The sequence below is a fragment of the Erithacus rubecula genome (genome assembly GCF_903797595.1).
Source record: "Erithacus rubecula genome assembly, chromosome: 19".
Lineage (NCBI taxonomy): Eukaryota > Metazoa > Chordata > Aves > Passeriformes > Muscicapidae > Erithacus > Erithacus rubecula.
In genome coordinates this window covers 6,384,221-6,399,744 of record NC_136671.1, presented here as the reverse complement: position 1 = coordinate 6,399,744, position 15,524 = coordinate 6,384,221, and the positions used below count along the sequence as shown (strand labels likewise).

General features: G+C 41.7%; 1 protein-coding gene across 5 annotated transcripts in view; it reads left to right on the top strand.

Annotated features, from left to right (window-relative positions):
* ARVCF (ARVCF delta catenin family member) overlaps positions 1-15,524 on the top strand; it is a 245,823-nt gene that overhangs the window by 192,521 nt on the left and 37,778 nt on the right. For all 5 annotated transcript variants that reach the window (XM_079322401.1, XM_079322400.1, XM_079322404.1 and 2 more), the window contains 3 exons: positions 1,613-1,730; positions 3,005-3,176; positions 9,860-9,931. In XM_079322401.1, the coding sequence (XP_079178527.1) occupies positions 1,613-1,730; positions 3,005-3,176; positions 9,860-9,931 (362 nt within the window). The remainder of the gene's footprint in view (positions 1-1,612; positions 1,731-3,004; positions 3,177-9,859; positions 9,932-15,524) is intronic.

Genomic DNA, 15,524 nt, shown 5'->3' with positions numbered 1-15,524 from the left:
TAAGAAAGCAGGATGCTCAATAATACTGTACCAATGTAAAACAAATGTGGTGCAAATGTGATAGTACAAATGAACCAGAGAAAAGTCTCTTCTGAATGGGCCATAGGGCAAGGAAGGTGTGAAGGTTGAGCTGTTCTGCCTTCAGTCTGCAAGTGTTGCTTATGAATTCTAACACTGAGACTTAATGAGGGGATAAAAAATGTGATGCACAACTCCAGATAAGACCATTTATAGTGCATTTCTGTCACCCTGAAGCTTAATAAGTAGTGTTCCACATTAATAGATGTGCTTGAAGGTGGAGCTGCTATCACTAAAAGGTATCTTAGAGAATTTTAATTCTAATTTCAGTTTCATAAAGACGTGGCATTAAAATTCACATTTGTGTTTTTGGTACAAAAGGATTAGTACAACTGGAGATGGGAAAGCAGCATACAGAATTCTCTTCCATCTCTTGTATGGAACCATTTTAGTACCTACTTGACCTGCCTCCTATTGCTAGAGGTGAAGCTGTTAGGATTTGAGGAAAGAATTTGTTTATTGTGCATTTCATTTGTGTTCTTAATTGAAAGTTAATGTACTGTTACAGCAACCAGCTCACAATTAGGTGCCTTCAGATTTTGAGAGGTTTCTGAGAAAATCTGGGTTTCCTAGCTATCCAATTAACACAGCAGCCTGCCCAGATGACCAGGACACAGGAGAGGACCATGATTGATTTGTTAATTACTTGGACATTGGCAGTCCCTCTAGTTAAAAGCAAAAACTGACTGCACATTCCTGATAACAGAAGGTAATGATGGTGTCCTGAGCTTTTGAGAGGTAACTGTACATGGCTTTGTGGGATTCAAAGACCTGAAGGTTGAAAGGTTGTCTGTGTTATTGTCAAAATTACTGTGTTTCAGCTTTGGGAAGTTTTCCATACAGGCTTGGTCAGTGAGCACTATTAAGAATAATCTTCCCCCTAAAGAAAGGGCCAGGGGTGGGGGGAGGCAGCAAAAGTCCCCCTGACAATTTCTGGAGTCATTGATAAGTGTAACGTTGAACAGCTCCAAGTAGCTTTCCATTCTATCTCAGTACTTCTACCTGTGCCATTCTCTTGTGCTGTGTTTGGAGAAATTCAAAGCCATGTGAGCTGTTGTCCTTTCCTTACTAAAGGTGACTGATCCAGACTTTGTGCTGAATCTGCTGCACACAGTTTTTTCAGTTTCTGTGTCCATGGTACTGCAGAACAGTCTTGTGCCTTAGGTTTTTCCTAAGGTGGGGAAAGTATCTTTCAGTTTGGGACTGTGTGTTTGGAAATTAAAGTTTTGGTTTGCTTGCTGCAGACTCCAGCCTGCTTTAAGGTGAGTCCCTGGACTCACCAGCAAAGCAGAGAATGTGTCTGTAGGCACCTTTGGGATTGTGTTCCCCTTTTTGCTCAGGTTGAGAGTTGAAGATGTGCATTGCCCATACTTTACTGAGATTTAGTAGGTTTGTCGGTCTGTTTGGCTTCCTAATTTTTCATCCAAGGTGATGACTTCTTAATAATTATAGTATAAATCAATGCTTGATTTATACCTTGAACTTTATAGTGAAGGTTACAGGACTAACTTTTCTTTCCACTCTGTCCTGTCAGGAATGTAAGTTCAGATGGAGCAGAAGCACGCAGAAGACTGAGAGAGTGTGATGGCCTGGTGGATGCTCTCCTTCACGCTTTGCAGTCTGCAGTTGGCAAGAAGGACACGGACAATAAGGTGAATTTGAGTCATAAAGCATAGTGGATGTTTGTGTTAATTTCTGCTGAAGTGTTGCACTGGGATCCAACTTCTGTTTGCTGGTATCAGAAGAGAGTTATGCTTGCCTCAGAAAATGAGTAATTGTTTGGCTCTCATCTCTGGTGTCCGTGGTTCTGCTGGTGGGGTATCAGCAGGATGCTCCTGTCTTACCCTCTGTGGCTGGTGAGGGGAGCAAAGGCTGGTTGCTGAGAGAGCTGGGGAAAGTAGTCCTTTATTTTCAGTGACATTATTGCTATTGTTCTGCATTACTTAATTGGCATTTATAAGTGCAGTCTGCAAATCAGAATTGAGTCCCATTTGCACAAAGCAGCAAAGGAGTCAGTTCCCATTTTAAAGACTTTATTCAGCACCATCTCTGAAGACTGAAGTGCTTAGACATTAAGAAATGTTTTCAGACCTGCAGCACTTTCACTGTGGCTTTTTTTTTTTTTTTGGTGCGGATTTTATTAATCTGTTTTTATCATCATCTCATCCCTTGGCACTTAAAAATGTATTTATATGCATGAGGAATATCATGACTTTAACCTGTTTAAAAGAAGAGCATGCTATTCCTTTATAACACCAGAAGGCTTGTAAAGCATCGTTATTTTATTCTGAGTCTCACCATGTGATGGCCTGAACAAGGGGGGGTTACAAAGCCCTGTTACTTAATCAGGTAACTTTGGAAGTGGATTTTGTAACCACCTGGTGGTTTCCATTGCAACCTACAGAGCATTGCTCTTGTCAGAACCTGATGTGCTGTGGATTAGCTATTACTGCAGGACAACGTGTGTTCTCATTGAAATCCTCACAAGGCCTAGGTTTTGACCCAGAGAAAATTTAATAAAATGGGCCCCTTGGAGATTGTAAATGTTGGAAGAACGAGAGAGGGACTTGGATTAAAATAAGATCCTTATATGATCACTTTCTGCTGCGTGTTTGATCTTTTGGTGAATTGTATTCTTTATGTAAGATCAAGTGGTATTTTTGATTAGAGAGTTTTCATTTTGAATGGATACTATTTATAAATATATAAAACACTTCACTTTTGGAAAAATAAAATGGGATTTTAGAAGAAGAATGAACTTAAATTAAAGGGTCTTGACTAAATCTTCGTTGGGAGCTACATGGTTTTCCTGGGACAGGTGGTATTCTTTTTTTCAGTTTCCCTAAGCCCTCCTCTGTATAATACAATGGTTTGCAGGTAAAAGGGTGCAGTACTTTATTGTATAACATAAATTTCTCTGTGACAGTCTGTGGAGAACTGTGTGTGCATCATGCGGAACCTTTCCTATCACGTCCACAAAGAGGTCCCTGGAGCTGATAAATACCAAGAACTAGATTCTGGTCAGACCACAGGCACAGGAAGCTCCCAGAAGAAGAAGAAAGATGATGCTGGTTGTTTTGGAGGAAAAAAAGCTAAAGGTAATGGTTTTGGGGGTCATGTTGATGTGCAGTCCTGCTCTTGCAAGCACATTTATCGTGCTTGTTTAGGATAATGCAGTTTGTGGAGAGTTTGCAGTATCTTGGCATGTGTTTTATCTCCCATGTTGCATCACTCTTGGATGTTTGGGATTCTTTCTCCACTATTGCTGTAATTTTGTTTGGCTTTAAGCAGGAGTGCTGTGTGCTGACAGATGACACTCTGCTGTTGGATAAAGGTGGATGTGCTCTGCCTCTCCTCTGCATTGCTGTGTTCTTGCATCTGTCACATCTCTGCTCAGTCTCCTTGCCTGGCTGTGTAGCATGTGTGCCCTTCTCAGGAAGCCAGGCCAGCATGTATCCATCCATCCATCCATCCCTGTGCATGGCACTCTGCCTGTACATCTTCCATGCCTCTAGACTCTCATACTTGAAAACAAACTAAAAGCCTCCCCTCCCACTCAGCCAAAACGTACAACCTCCCAATTCAGTCACTATTTCAGTAATTTAAATTGCAAACATGATTTTGTAGCTTTTAATTGTCAGTCACTTTTAGACCTGTTCTCTCCTCTGGGGCATGAGTGTTGCAAATGAGTTTCATTATATGGGAGGATTAATAGTCTCAGTTACCCCCCCTTCCATGTTTCCTTTACAAAGAGACACTCAAATTATATCACTTTCCTTTGTTGTTTTAGAGAAATTACTACTCTAGGCTGAATTCTGTTTTCTTTCCTTTTGTAGGGAAATGACTATTCTAGATGAATTCAGAGATTATTAATTCCATTTTCTGTCTAGGCTTCATTCTCCTCATTCATGTGTACACATATCTTGGGTTATTATTTATAGCCAGGTACAAGGAAGGGTTTTACCCCTAAAGAGCTGATATGGAGTTGTTTGAACTTGTTGGACTGTATGCTGCACATTACTCTTTGATCTGACCTGCACAAGTTACTAAAATATTATGTGTTTCCATATGTGTTAAGGAAGTCATCACAGTGTGAACTTGCTTTTTCAGACTAGCCTGTCATCAGCTACATTTAAACTGTTTAAAATAAAAAATTGATAGAAATCTTCTAAAGACTGGGGGGGAAAAATTAAAGAAATAGTTCTGCCTGCCTGACCAGCCTGTTCTCACAGGGAGTGACTGAACCTGCAGTGTGCTACCCTTTGGAAACCTTGCATGAGTGCTGACTCGAGCCTGTTCCCTGCCACTTGCAGCCCAGGGTGTTGCTTTGCTTGAGAGCAGCACAGTCAGTGGAAACACTTTTAGCCATAAAAGCTCTGGATGCCCTGTGGGAGGAGGGTGTTGTCTGGGCGATACCTGTCCTCATCTCCTCCATGGCAGTGACCAGGAGCACTCTCAGGTGTGTGTCCCATGCCAGGTGTGCCTGGGCCCACCTGAGATACCTCTCCTGGGCTGTACCCCAGCTACTTTCTGTTCATCAGATGAAGCACCAGCTCATGTCTATATGGTCAAATTAGTCTGAAAATCATCTGATGGGGATGAGCCTGTGGGTTGCAGCAAGCAGTGCAGGCACTCAGTGACAGCTTGGGTTTGGCTCTTGGTGTTCAGCAGGAATTGACAATGTTTTAATGGTTTTTTTCACCTTTTCACAGTGCCTTTTTGAAAGTGTGCTGTTCCCCAGAGGGAAATCAACTGGTGATAATGCTGTGCTCACAGCTCATATGATGTAGATCAAAAGAACAGAGGGTCTCAGACGACTGTTGTGCTGAAAAAATAAGTGTTTAAATCCATTCATAAATGTGCTTTTAAAATCATAAAGAGAAGCTCCCTTGTCTTGTTGTTAAATTTATGTGAATACTGGTCTGAATCTACCTTAATTTTCTCAGTCTAGAACTTCAAAATTTATCTATTCTCTCCTTCCTTGTTCACTTAATCTTGCAGTGTTTCCATGTTTATTTTATTTTATTTCATTGGTCATTGATCAGAGCATTTCAAACACCTCTGCAAAGGGCTAGTCATCCTTCTGTCCCCTCAGTTCTGTGAGCACCTTTTCATTTTATAAAATGAGAAAGAAAAGGAAAAAAAATCTGTGTGAAGAAAAATTACAGGTTTTTACCAGGAAAAAAAAAAAGGAGAGAGTGAAATACCTTGGTTTGGTTTGATTTCTTTAATCGATGAAACTTCTGAAGTCTTGCAATACTCAGGTTTTGAACCTGTTCTGTGAAATTCTGCCTCTTTGTGACTGTTCCTTTGTATTTTCTTCATACTGTAAATTTTTGTTTTCCTTTTGCTGCTTTTCTGGTAATTAGAGGAGTGGTTCAATCAAGGTGAGTCTGCAATACTTTTTTTTCATCATCACCATAACATGCTTTGTTTGGCTTTCACATGCAAGGCTAAGAGCTGAGATCAAGGTCTGGTTCATCCACCTTCTCCTCTGCTCCCCCTGCACATCCTCCTGTTCATTCCAGCAGACATGGAAAAATCCTGTGAGGGAGCTTTTGCAGTTTGGTCTTTCCAAACCACAGATGAAAACACAAGGATTTATTCAGTCTTGGTGTAAGTGCAGTAGGGGAATTGCTGTGCAGCTAAGCCCAGGAGAGCAGGAACAGCCAGGTGTGGGTTGTGTCACCAGCCCTGTCAGATGGAAGGCTCTGCTGGCTGCTCTGGGGAGTGGAGGGAACTGTGAGCCACAGAGCTTGGGTGTGTATTCTCAGGGGTGCTTGGTACTTTTTCTGCTTGGGGTGCCTGGGGTGCTGCAGCTCTTTACTGGCACTCACAGGAGCTGGATGAAGCTACCCCAGCACCTCTCTCAGGGGATGGCTTCAGTTTCTCATCCCAGCACAAGAGCTAAAATTACACCTGGAAGACACCAGTCTGAGGCTAAAGCTTCCCTCAGCTGGGAGGTTGATAGGCTGTGGGTGCCTTTTCTGAGGCTGGTTGGAGGGTGAAGGCAGGAGCATTGTCAGGTCATGACACTTGCTTCAAATCCTGGGTTCTGGAGGATTGGGCCAAAGGAGAAATGTTGGGGAGAGGGAAAAAACCAACCAGCTGAAATCTAATTGCTCCACCCAGCAAATGGTGCTGGGTAGTGTTCTGCAGGATGCTGATTTTAGACTGTGAGTACTGAGGCTGTGAAAAAGGGATTTGTTAGGAGGACAGAGCTCAGCTCTTGGTTTCTGTCACTCCTTTGTGGCCAGCTCAGTGACTGAGCACTGGGGAGGATAAGGTGGTATTGTTAAGAAGCACTTTCCCTTAAACTTCTATTTCAACCAGAATTAAAACATTTTTGGAATTAGTCCTTCAGTAAAAATGGTCTGGCTGCACCATAGTTTGATTATCTGGTAAAGCAAAATTACATTTGCAGAAGATCAACAACAACATTAGTGGTTAATAACTCTAGGTCACACATGAGAGTCTGTGCAGAGTTTTTGACAGATGGAAAATGCTGAAGGTCATGTTTTGGTTGTTTCTTACATAATGAAAAGTAGCAAGGGGGGAGAAGGGAAGAATTTTAATCCCTCTGTTTCAGAGACTGTGAATTGCATCTTGCACAAGCAAGTCTCACGTCAGGCAATTTTCCCAAACCAGAGTGCTGTGCCAATCCTGCAGCCAGGTCTCATAAAACAAGCCTGTCAGTAGACATGTTCAAAACTGTCTCTTGGCAAACTCTGGAGCTGTGCTTCTCATCCAACAGCATTGGCTTTTCCCTGATGCACCTCAGGCTGGAAAACCTGGAGAGCCTGGACATAAGTGGAAATAGAGATGTACAAAAACAGATCTTAAATTTCTCTCCTACTGGGAGTGCAGTTTGTGCTGTGCTTTCAGCATCTCTGTGGTGCCAACCCAATTGTGAAGATCCAGGAAGCAGCAGTTATGTGCTCCATACAAATCCCAGCTTCATGGGTGGTGTGTGTGTTCACATCCCTGCTGTGAACAAATGCACAGGCTCAAGGGACAGGGCAGTGTCCAGAGCTACAGAATCTGGCATTGCCACCAGATGATTTTCTCACATTAGCAGGGGTGCATGGAAGTGGCTGAGAGGGTTTTAATCAGTAGACTCTTGAATTGCTCATTTTGGTCACCTTTTTAGAAGCTCCAATATTTGTGAAAATCAAAAATAGCTGCTGATCCTCAGATTGAAACTTTTTCTTTGTGGGTGGATTTGTTTTGGAGTGTTCTTTCACCTTGTCTCTGTCAGAAAGCCCTGAAAATGTAGGTGCTTGGGGTATTTCCAAACCAAATCCATTTGATTAAGCAAGTAATTTGTAGAGTTGAACTCCCCTTGGTCAGAGTTCTGTGTTCTGTACTGCTGCCATTGGCAGGCAGCTGGCACCTTCTGCTTAGAACAGACTGGCTTTTGGCCTGTGAGGTGGGAGTTCCTTGGAGAACCAGGACACAAACCAGCAGAGGCTCCTCCAGACCAGCCAGTGTTTGCTGTCTGGCCCAGAAATGGAGAGACAGCAATTGAGGAGCCCAGAGCACAGGTGGAGGATGCTGTCTTTATGAAAGATGGGTCAGTAAATAGGCAGCTGCTTTGGCATTCCCAGCTCAAAAGTAGCAGCCAACACTGCACTCCTGGACAATTCCTACTTAACAAGTTGTGCACAGACACTGATTACTTAACACTGCCACTGGGAAGAAGGGATCTCTTACTGTGCCATCTCAGTTCTGCAGGGCTGATAGAAGTGCCAAACCATCCTTTGAATTATGGAAAACTTTGGAAATGAGTAATTGTGTCAAGTAAGGTCTGGCTCTCTCTCTGGGAACATGTTCTGAGGTTTAAAGTATCTAATGGCAGAGACATGAAATTTGGGGTCATGTGGAAAAACAGTTTGTCCTACTTGTAGATAAGATAGAGTCACATTTATTGGTCTGCTTTAAGTCTGTAATCTTTTCTACACTAACTTCCTTCCTTGAATGCTTTTTTCCTTTTAATTCCCTCTGCCCTGCATTTTCCTGTCAATGCCCTTAGGGTCAACAAGGGTTTGCAGCCAGTTACTGGGTTCAGCTACCGTTATGAAATGCAAAGTCCTTTGGTGATGTACAGCAGTTTTCCTTTCTGGTATTTGATTCCCCAAGCAACATGTTGCTCCTTTACCGAGCATAAAAATTGATGGAAGGCTGCAAAGTGACAGGATTGCTGTCCCTTTCTGTAGAAATGATACCTTTCAAGGAGTGCTGTGGTACCTGGCTGCAGGACCTTTTGGCAGCTTAGATGGGCTTTTGCATACTTTAGTTAAGGAAAGTAGTTCAGATAAGCAGAACTTCCAGGTACATGTTATGTTTTGCACAGCCGTTCAAGCTGGCTTTTGTGTTGACATTTCAAAAGAAAAGGGTGTGATTCCATCCCTCCCAAAGAAAGAGAAAGGATGGAATACTGCCTTTGAGGGGGGGTTTTCCTCTTAATGTTATTCCTGAATATTCATAGTGGTATTTAAAAGCTTTGATTCTTCTCTGTGCAGTACTGAGTAAATTTATCCTTTTATCGGGAGGAAAGGTAGAGTGACCCATTGAATTCACTGTGCACGTACCAACCCTCTGCTGTAACTAGGCAGGGACTGGCCTTTCCCATCTCCTGACCTGTTGGCAGTCAAGACTCAGACTAATCTCTTCATTATATTTTCCAGGACCATTTCCCTGTTTGCTTTTAAGCAGCTTGATTGGTGGAACTTCCAGTCCTTTCTGTAAAGCCTCCATTAACAGCCTGGTAGTCTCTGTGCAGAAGCCACTTCTGGCAGCCTAAATTGTGTTGTCTGAATTCATCCCATCACACCTGCCTTCCCTGCTCTGGAGGGAGAGGGACTAAATAACTTGATTTTTTTTTCCCCCCCTCAAAATAATTTGGGAAAACTAAATTGTACACTGCTGTTCAGAAGCCATGCAGATTCTTGCACTGCCTTCCAAATCTCTGTCTCTCTGCTGCCAGTATGCCTCTGGTGGCAAGGTTCCTGCTTATCCCACAGCATCCATGCTTACCCAAGGCATTGTGTCTCCTTGGGAGCATGGAAACTAACCCTTCCTTCCCCACGTGTTTGCATAACCTTGAATTCTCAGTCTTACTAAAAGTGTGACTTTTGTTCTGTTTTATGTAAAGGTTTTATAAATTAAAGCTAATGTAAGGGCTTAACACTGTTTCTTAGCAAAAGTATGGAATTATTTCCATTAACTTCTAATAAATAGCAAAAATGACACTTTGGTGATTGAAGGGCAATTCAAGGTTAAGTTGTTGGCTGCTGCCTGTACAATACATTAAATCAAGGTCTTTCTGTCTGGCTGTTGCATTGAGAATAGAGGCTGCAAAGCAGAGCTGTTGTTTTTTTGCTATGCTGCTGAGTTTTTGCTTGAGCTAAGCTTCAGGTCAAAATTCCTCTGTGAAAACAAGTAAACACTGGGCTTTTGAGGGAGGGGCACAGCTTTGCCAAGAAGGGAAATGGCACAATTTTCCAAGGTTTAAAGCACTCCTAAGACTCTCTGAAAGGCTAGTGCTAAGCATGTTTGCAGATCAACCTGACAGCAGCACGGGTGTTTGTCCCTAAGTTTGCTCATGCTAAAACCAGAGCTGTGCAGCTGGACTGCGAGTCAGGTATATACAATTATGGGTAGCAGTCTGTGATTTATATTCTGGGTCTGTATCTTCTCCCATCTTTTAGATGCACATGACAGTAACTTACCTGTCAGTATACTGACACTCTTCTCCATCTGTTGTCTTTTTTTTGCACAGGAAAGAAGAATGGAGATTTGGACAGGAATTTTGATACACTTGATTTGCCTAAGCGGTCTGAAGCAGCAAAAGGTAATGCTAATGTTTGTGCTTTTGGAAATAGCAAGTAGTTTGGGAGCTGGAGGCTCTTAAAGGGACTTGAGACATGAGCATATCAGGCTGATCTCTTTCTTTTGTAGTCATTTACTTGAAATAATGGATATATCTCTGCATGTTCTTATCTAGTGTTGAATACTGGATGTGTATTTTTATCTAAGACTGCTGAATTGGTGGAATCTCATAGAAGACTGTCTGATTTGGTGTTAGGTGATTGTAACTCCAGAGGGGGGTGAGTGCAAGCTCTCTCTACAGCTCCATTTGCAACCCACCTGCACCAGACCTGATTGTAAGGAGTTGTGAAATGCATTGGTGGGGGTACTTGGCACTAACCCTTTTCCTTCCCTGGCATCTCTGTCATTCTTCAGTGCTCTGTGGACAGCAGGGATTGAGGACTTTTGCCTTTACTGATAGTCTGTCTTCCCCTGAACACAGTATTCCTTCCTGTCTGTAGTGAACAGTACCTGTAGTTTTCCAAAATCTGGGAGGTTCATGGAGGAATTATTCTGCATTGTGCTTTTTGTATTTCAGTTCTGGCAGAGCCGGACTCTTTCACAATCTGCATTGCTTTCTTGCATGCATGGTGCTTTTTTAAATTGGAGATTAGGAGGTGATTTGGGATTTTGTTAGAATTCTTAGAACGCTGGACAGTGTTTTGAGACTTGCAGAATTTTTGGTTTGAAGTGTGCAGTGTCTCTGCAAAGATCCAGCCATTGTCATGGCAACTGCTGCGGTGCCACCCTGTCAAACTCACCTTAATGAGCTCTGAATACCCAGCACTACCTGAGTATTCCTCAGAAGAAAAATTTTAAACTCTTCCCACATCACATAGAGAAGTTTGGAGCATATAAAAAAATAGTCTGTCTCAGTGGAGAGAAACATGGACTTGGGATACGTGAATTACACTCTTCTCCTGACCTTGGTCCATTCTACTTATTTGTGCTTCAATTTCCTTGCTGTTTAACTGAGAGCAACAGCAGATACCATGTCTGAGATCCTTAGAGATGTTCTGAGAGTCAGTAATGGTCTAATAATTATACACACATAGTGCTGCACTCACTTAAATTCACATTGAAACTCTGATTGATGATATGCAAATGAATCCTAATACGTAGATAAATCTAATCTATTTACAGACACCCTTTATAGTGGATGCAGTTTCTAGTCACATGTCTAAACACTGATTTTCATTTGGTGCATTATTGCACAAGATCTTCTGTATCTTGTGAAATAATGCAAGATACTAATGAACCTCTCAGAAGCTGCAGTACCATCCTGTTTAGAGACCTGCAGGAAACTTCTAACCAACCTTCACTCTCTGCCATCATTTCAGGCTGGGAGCTGATCACAGTGCAGAGCAAGGAGGCACCTTCAGGAAGCAGGAAAAGAAATGCAAAATATAGCTAAGATTCAGCGTTTGCATTCCTTTCTACATGCAGTTGAAATGTAGGTGCCACTGAAGGGAAAAGATGGAAATCAAGAATTCCTGCAAGGAAATGTATCTTGCATAGCTTTCATTAAAATAAGATTAAAATCTTTCACGTGGTGCTGTTAATGGTAGAAGTGATGTGCAGATCTGATGGGAGATGTATTTGTCTCTGAGCTCAGACAGCTTGTTATCATATTCACTTGCTAGAAATCACACTCTTGAAGAGATTGTTTGATAATTTTAGAGATACCCCCATTTAATCAAAGTCAAATAGATTACATATCTCATGCTAGATAAGGTCAGGAGATAAATCCCAGAGCATTTAGAAAGAAGCACTTGGACATGAAAAAAGACAGGAGTAGCTATTGACCTGTATGCTAAGAGCAAAAAACTAAGACAGTGATGCATTTTTGTTCACTTTTGCCAGTAGTTTCCTGCCAAGCATCTCATTTACTTGAGAATTCTTGGATACTAAAGGTTCTAACAAGGTTGCTTGAACTTTAAATTGTTCAGTAAAATAAAGAAAATAAAATTGCAGATTTCAGACCCTTAAGAGCTCTGGTCAGATCTCTTCCATAGAGTATAATTGGCTCTGATGAGATCAGCTCTCAGCTGAGGCAGAATCTTGTTACCAAGATGAAGAAATCATGCAAGTCTTAATGATCAAAAGCACTCAGATTGAGTGACATGATGAAGTGCTATTTCAAAAATCAACAATTATAGATTAATCTCTTTCATGTATTATTAAAGCTATATTAAAGAGAGTTTTCAGCTGGAATCTTTGTGAGCAAATGAAACTGCAGTAATATGATTTGTTCATGCAATGCAGCAAATGAGCATTGTGGTAGTTAACAAATATTGGGATGTAGTGTTGTTAAGTTTCCTGTAATCTTACAGTCAACATCCATGGAGCTTATCTGGTGAGTCTAAAGATGTGGTTTCAAGAACCTGACATCACTGTTTCCCTACCAGGTACTCCTAGGTATGACCACTTGGCTTAATTGACAGTATGCTTGTGATGTGCAGTATGTAGCAGCAAACTAGTTGAGACCTATTTTCTGTCAGCTCTGGAAACTTCCATTTTGATTCCACATTACTTTAATGGCAGGAATCTCTGCCTGTCCTGCAGTGAGACATCATAAAACCAGAAACTTAAATCGGTTGGTGGGTACTGGCTAGTGTCTGTGCAGGATGCAGAGGTTTCTCAGTCCTTCAGAACATCTATCCTGCTGGTACAACATTTTAGGAGCATCTTCATGTCCTGAACAATTCAAAGAGTCCTGTAAGTTGTAACCAAGTTTAAATTGTACTGTTTCACTTTTCCCTCTCCCTGGAATTTGTGTGTTCTGGTGAGAAATGCATGAAGGAAGGCAGTTCTTTTTCAGAGTGATGAACTAGAGTCTGTTCCTGATGGCTCCTGGCTTTTTAATGGGAATCAGGTTTTGCTGCAGCACGTCATTTCAGCAGCCCTGAAACCAATTCTAAGCCTTTAATAATTTTATGTGCTAGGCATTCTGGCAGGGGAAAGCTTCCAGTTCAGGGTTGTTATCTGTGGTAAACTGGATAATGTCAGACAGGAGAACTTGCAGTGCTTTCAGAAACTGTCTCATCTGATTAAAAAAAAAAAAAATGTATATGCCCTGGCAGTGTCCAGAGTATTCCTGTCCTCGTGAGGAAAGATTGTGAAAGAGAAGCTTCTTGTTTCCTCTTTGTTGAAAGGAACATATTTTTTTCCTGACAGTCAGAGAGAGCATAAATTCTGGGGGAAAGTGATATGAGCTTGCATAGAGAAGGGAATAGCACTGACAAGAAATTATGAATGCTGTCCTCAGAACCTTGCTAAATTTAGGACTTTCAAAAATTGCTGCTTCTGTGGGGGGATGGAGGGAAAGTCTCAGTGCAATCCCTTCCCCAGTCTAAAGTAGGTCAGTGATATGGTGCTGGCTGCCTCCTCTGCAGCGTGTTCTCTGCACTAGCACAGTGCTCATTTCTCCTGTGTGCACATTAAATACACAGCATAGTACAACTCCTGTGCTTTGTTCAGACTCCCTCATTTCTGAGCAGCAGTAGTGGCAGGAGGCTCAGACACTGGGGGAAGATGAGGATTAATCATATCTGTGCAGGGAAGGCAGTGTCTCAGATGGCTTTCTGAGCAGAATCAGGATTGATGTGTGTCAGCCCCCTGGAGATGTTACAGGGGTTGTAACATTTAACCCTCTTGAGCAAAGGTGTTGGACTGTCCACCTCTGTTCCTCAGTGCTGGAATATGGGAGGAGAAAGTCCAGAAGAGCAGAACAGGTTTTTTTACATGGAATCAGCATTAGGTTATTCCTAATTAAATCCAGACCTCTGAGCTGTCTGGTTTAAGCAAATCTCATGGCTTGTTGTTTATGTGCACATACATCTGAGGGCACAGCAGTAGCTGCTCTGTGGAGCTTTGGGTGTTGAAGTTCAGCTCTCATTTCAGTTTATCTCATTAGGGAGTTGAAAGTCTTCAGCCATAATGAGACATGCAGGTACATTTCAGCCTGGTGGACGGGCTAGCTCATTTTCTCCTTTCAAGCAGTTATTAAACTGCTTATTAATTTCTCTTTTCCATTTTGATTACTTAAGTTTAGTTGTCTTTTAATGGGAACATAGGTTTATGAGAGAGTTGTGCTGAAATACTGAGCTAGTGTTAAAAATGCTAGTAATTGAAGAAGTCCATTTTGTTGCAGTGGGGATGTCACAGAAAAGCTGAATTTATCTGAAAGCTCAGCTTTGTGTGTACACTTACCCTGGTCAGCAGCCTGTGTAGGCAGGGAATGAGATTTTGGATGAACTTGTCAGCAGGTGAATTTCTTCTTCTCCATTATCTGAAATCCTCAGTCACTTTCCATGTAGCTTCATGCTGATGATAGATTTTCTATTCCAGAAGGTGAGTGTTTAAATTCCCTTATAAATCTTTGTATTACTGCTCCAGGAAATTAGACTTCCTGGCACTGTCAGGGTAATGACTTTAACTTGGTAGATTACAAAAGTGCCAGCAATTTGTCTTCAGCTAAAGGCAACATGTAGTGGAAGGAGAGAGAAACTTCACTTTACTCTGGCTTTAGTTTGTAATTAAGATTGGCTGCAGTTCGCATTTCACTGCTGCTTTAATTTGCTTTCTTTAAATCTTTACAAGTTGACTCAAGCACTCACCTGCCCTTTCCAGCTCCCTTCCATCATTAATTTTGATTGTTGTATTGTGAATAAGTGAGTAAAACTGATTGATTAATGGCACCATCCCCACCCCTCGTGTGCCTGCTGGTGGAAATTCAGGGGCTGGGAAGATCTCTGTGAGAGCAGTAGCATATTCTTGCATTAACATCTTTCGAACATTTCATGCACGTTACTGAGAATTCTGATCAGAATTATTAAGTATCTCTTATTTCTGTTACTTTCCTAAGCTGAGTATTCATTTTGGTCCCATGTGTTTTTCATAATTTACAAAGCAGTGAAAGGTTTCTCATCTCTCTTTCAGTGCTCTGAGTCAGAGAAAATTTATTGCCTTGAATAGGAAAATTCCCATATGGAACCTGCCCTTGCCAAAGTTTTTCTAATCTGGTACCTTTAAATTCCCATTCTTTTTCCCAGTGTTTTCAAAGAATTCGAAGCAGGCACCTGTGGATTTTTCCTTTCTTGTGTACACACTCTTTCCAGAGCTGACTGCTAATTGTTCTGGAATCCTGTGTCTTTTTTGTCATAATATTCTCTGATTCTTATGTTCAGCGTTCTTACTTGTTCAGGGCTGTTGGACACGTGCATGGATTGCTCCCTGACCTGCTGAGCTGTGTTCTACAGGTGGAAACTTCTTTGTGATTTTTATGGATATGTTAAATTTGAATATGGAGAACATAAATTATAAGTTTAGGGTTGAAAGTGAAGGCTTTGCAAAAATCATATGGGAGATGCAGTTGGGATTTGAATTGGAGGTCCAGGAGTATTGTTCTGTCTCTGCCACTAATTCTTTTCACTTGGTAATACAATTCTATCCTACAGTATTCTTACTTTGGAGACTGTAAGGAAACAAATACTTTTCTGTGAGAAATACTGAACCATATGACTGAAACCCTGTACAGTAACTGTGTACAGCAGTGCTGCTGAGACCCACAGCTC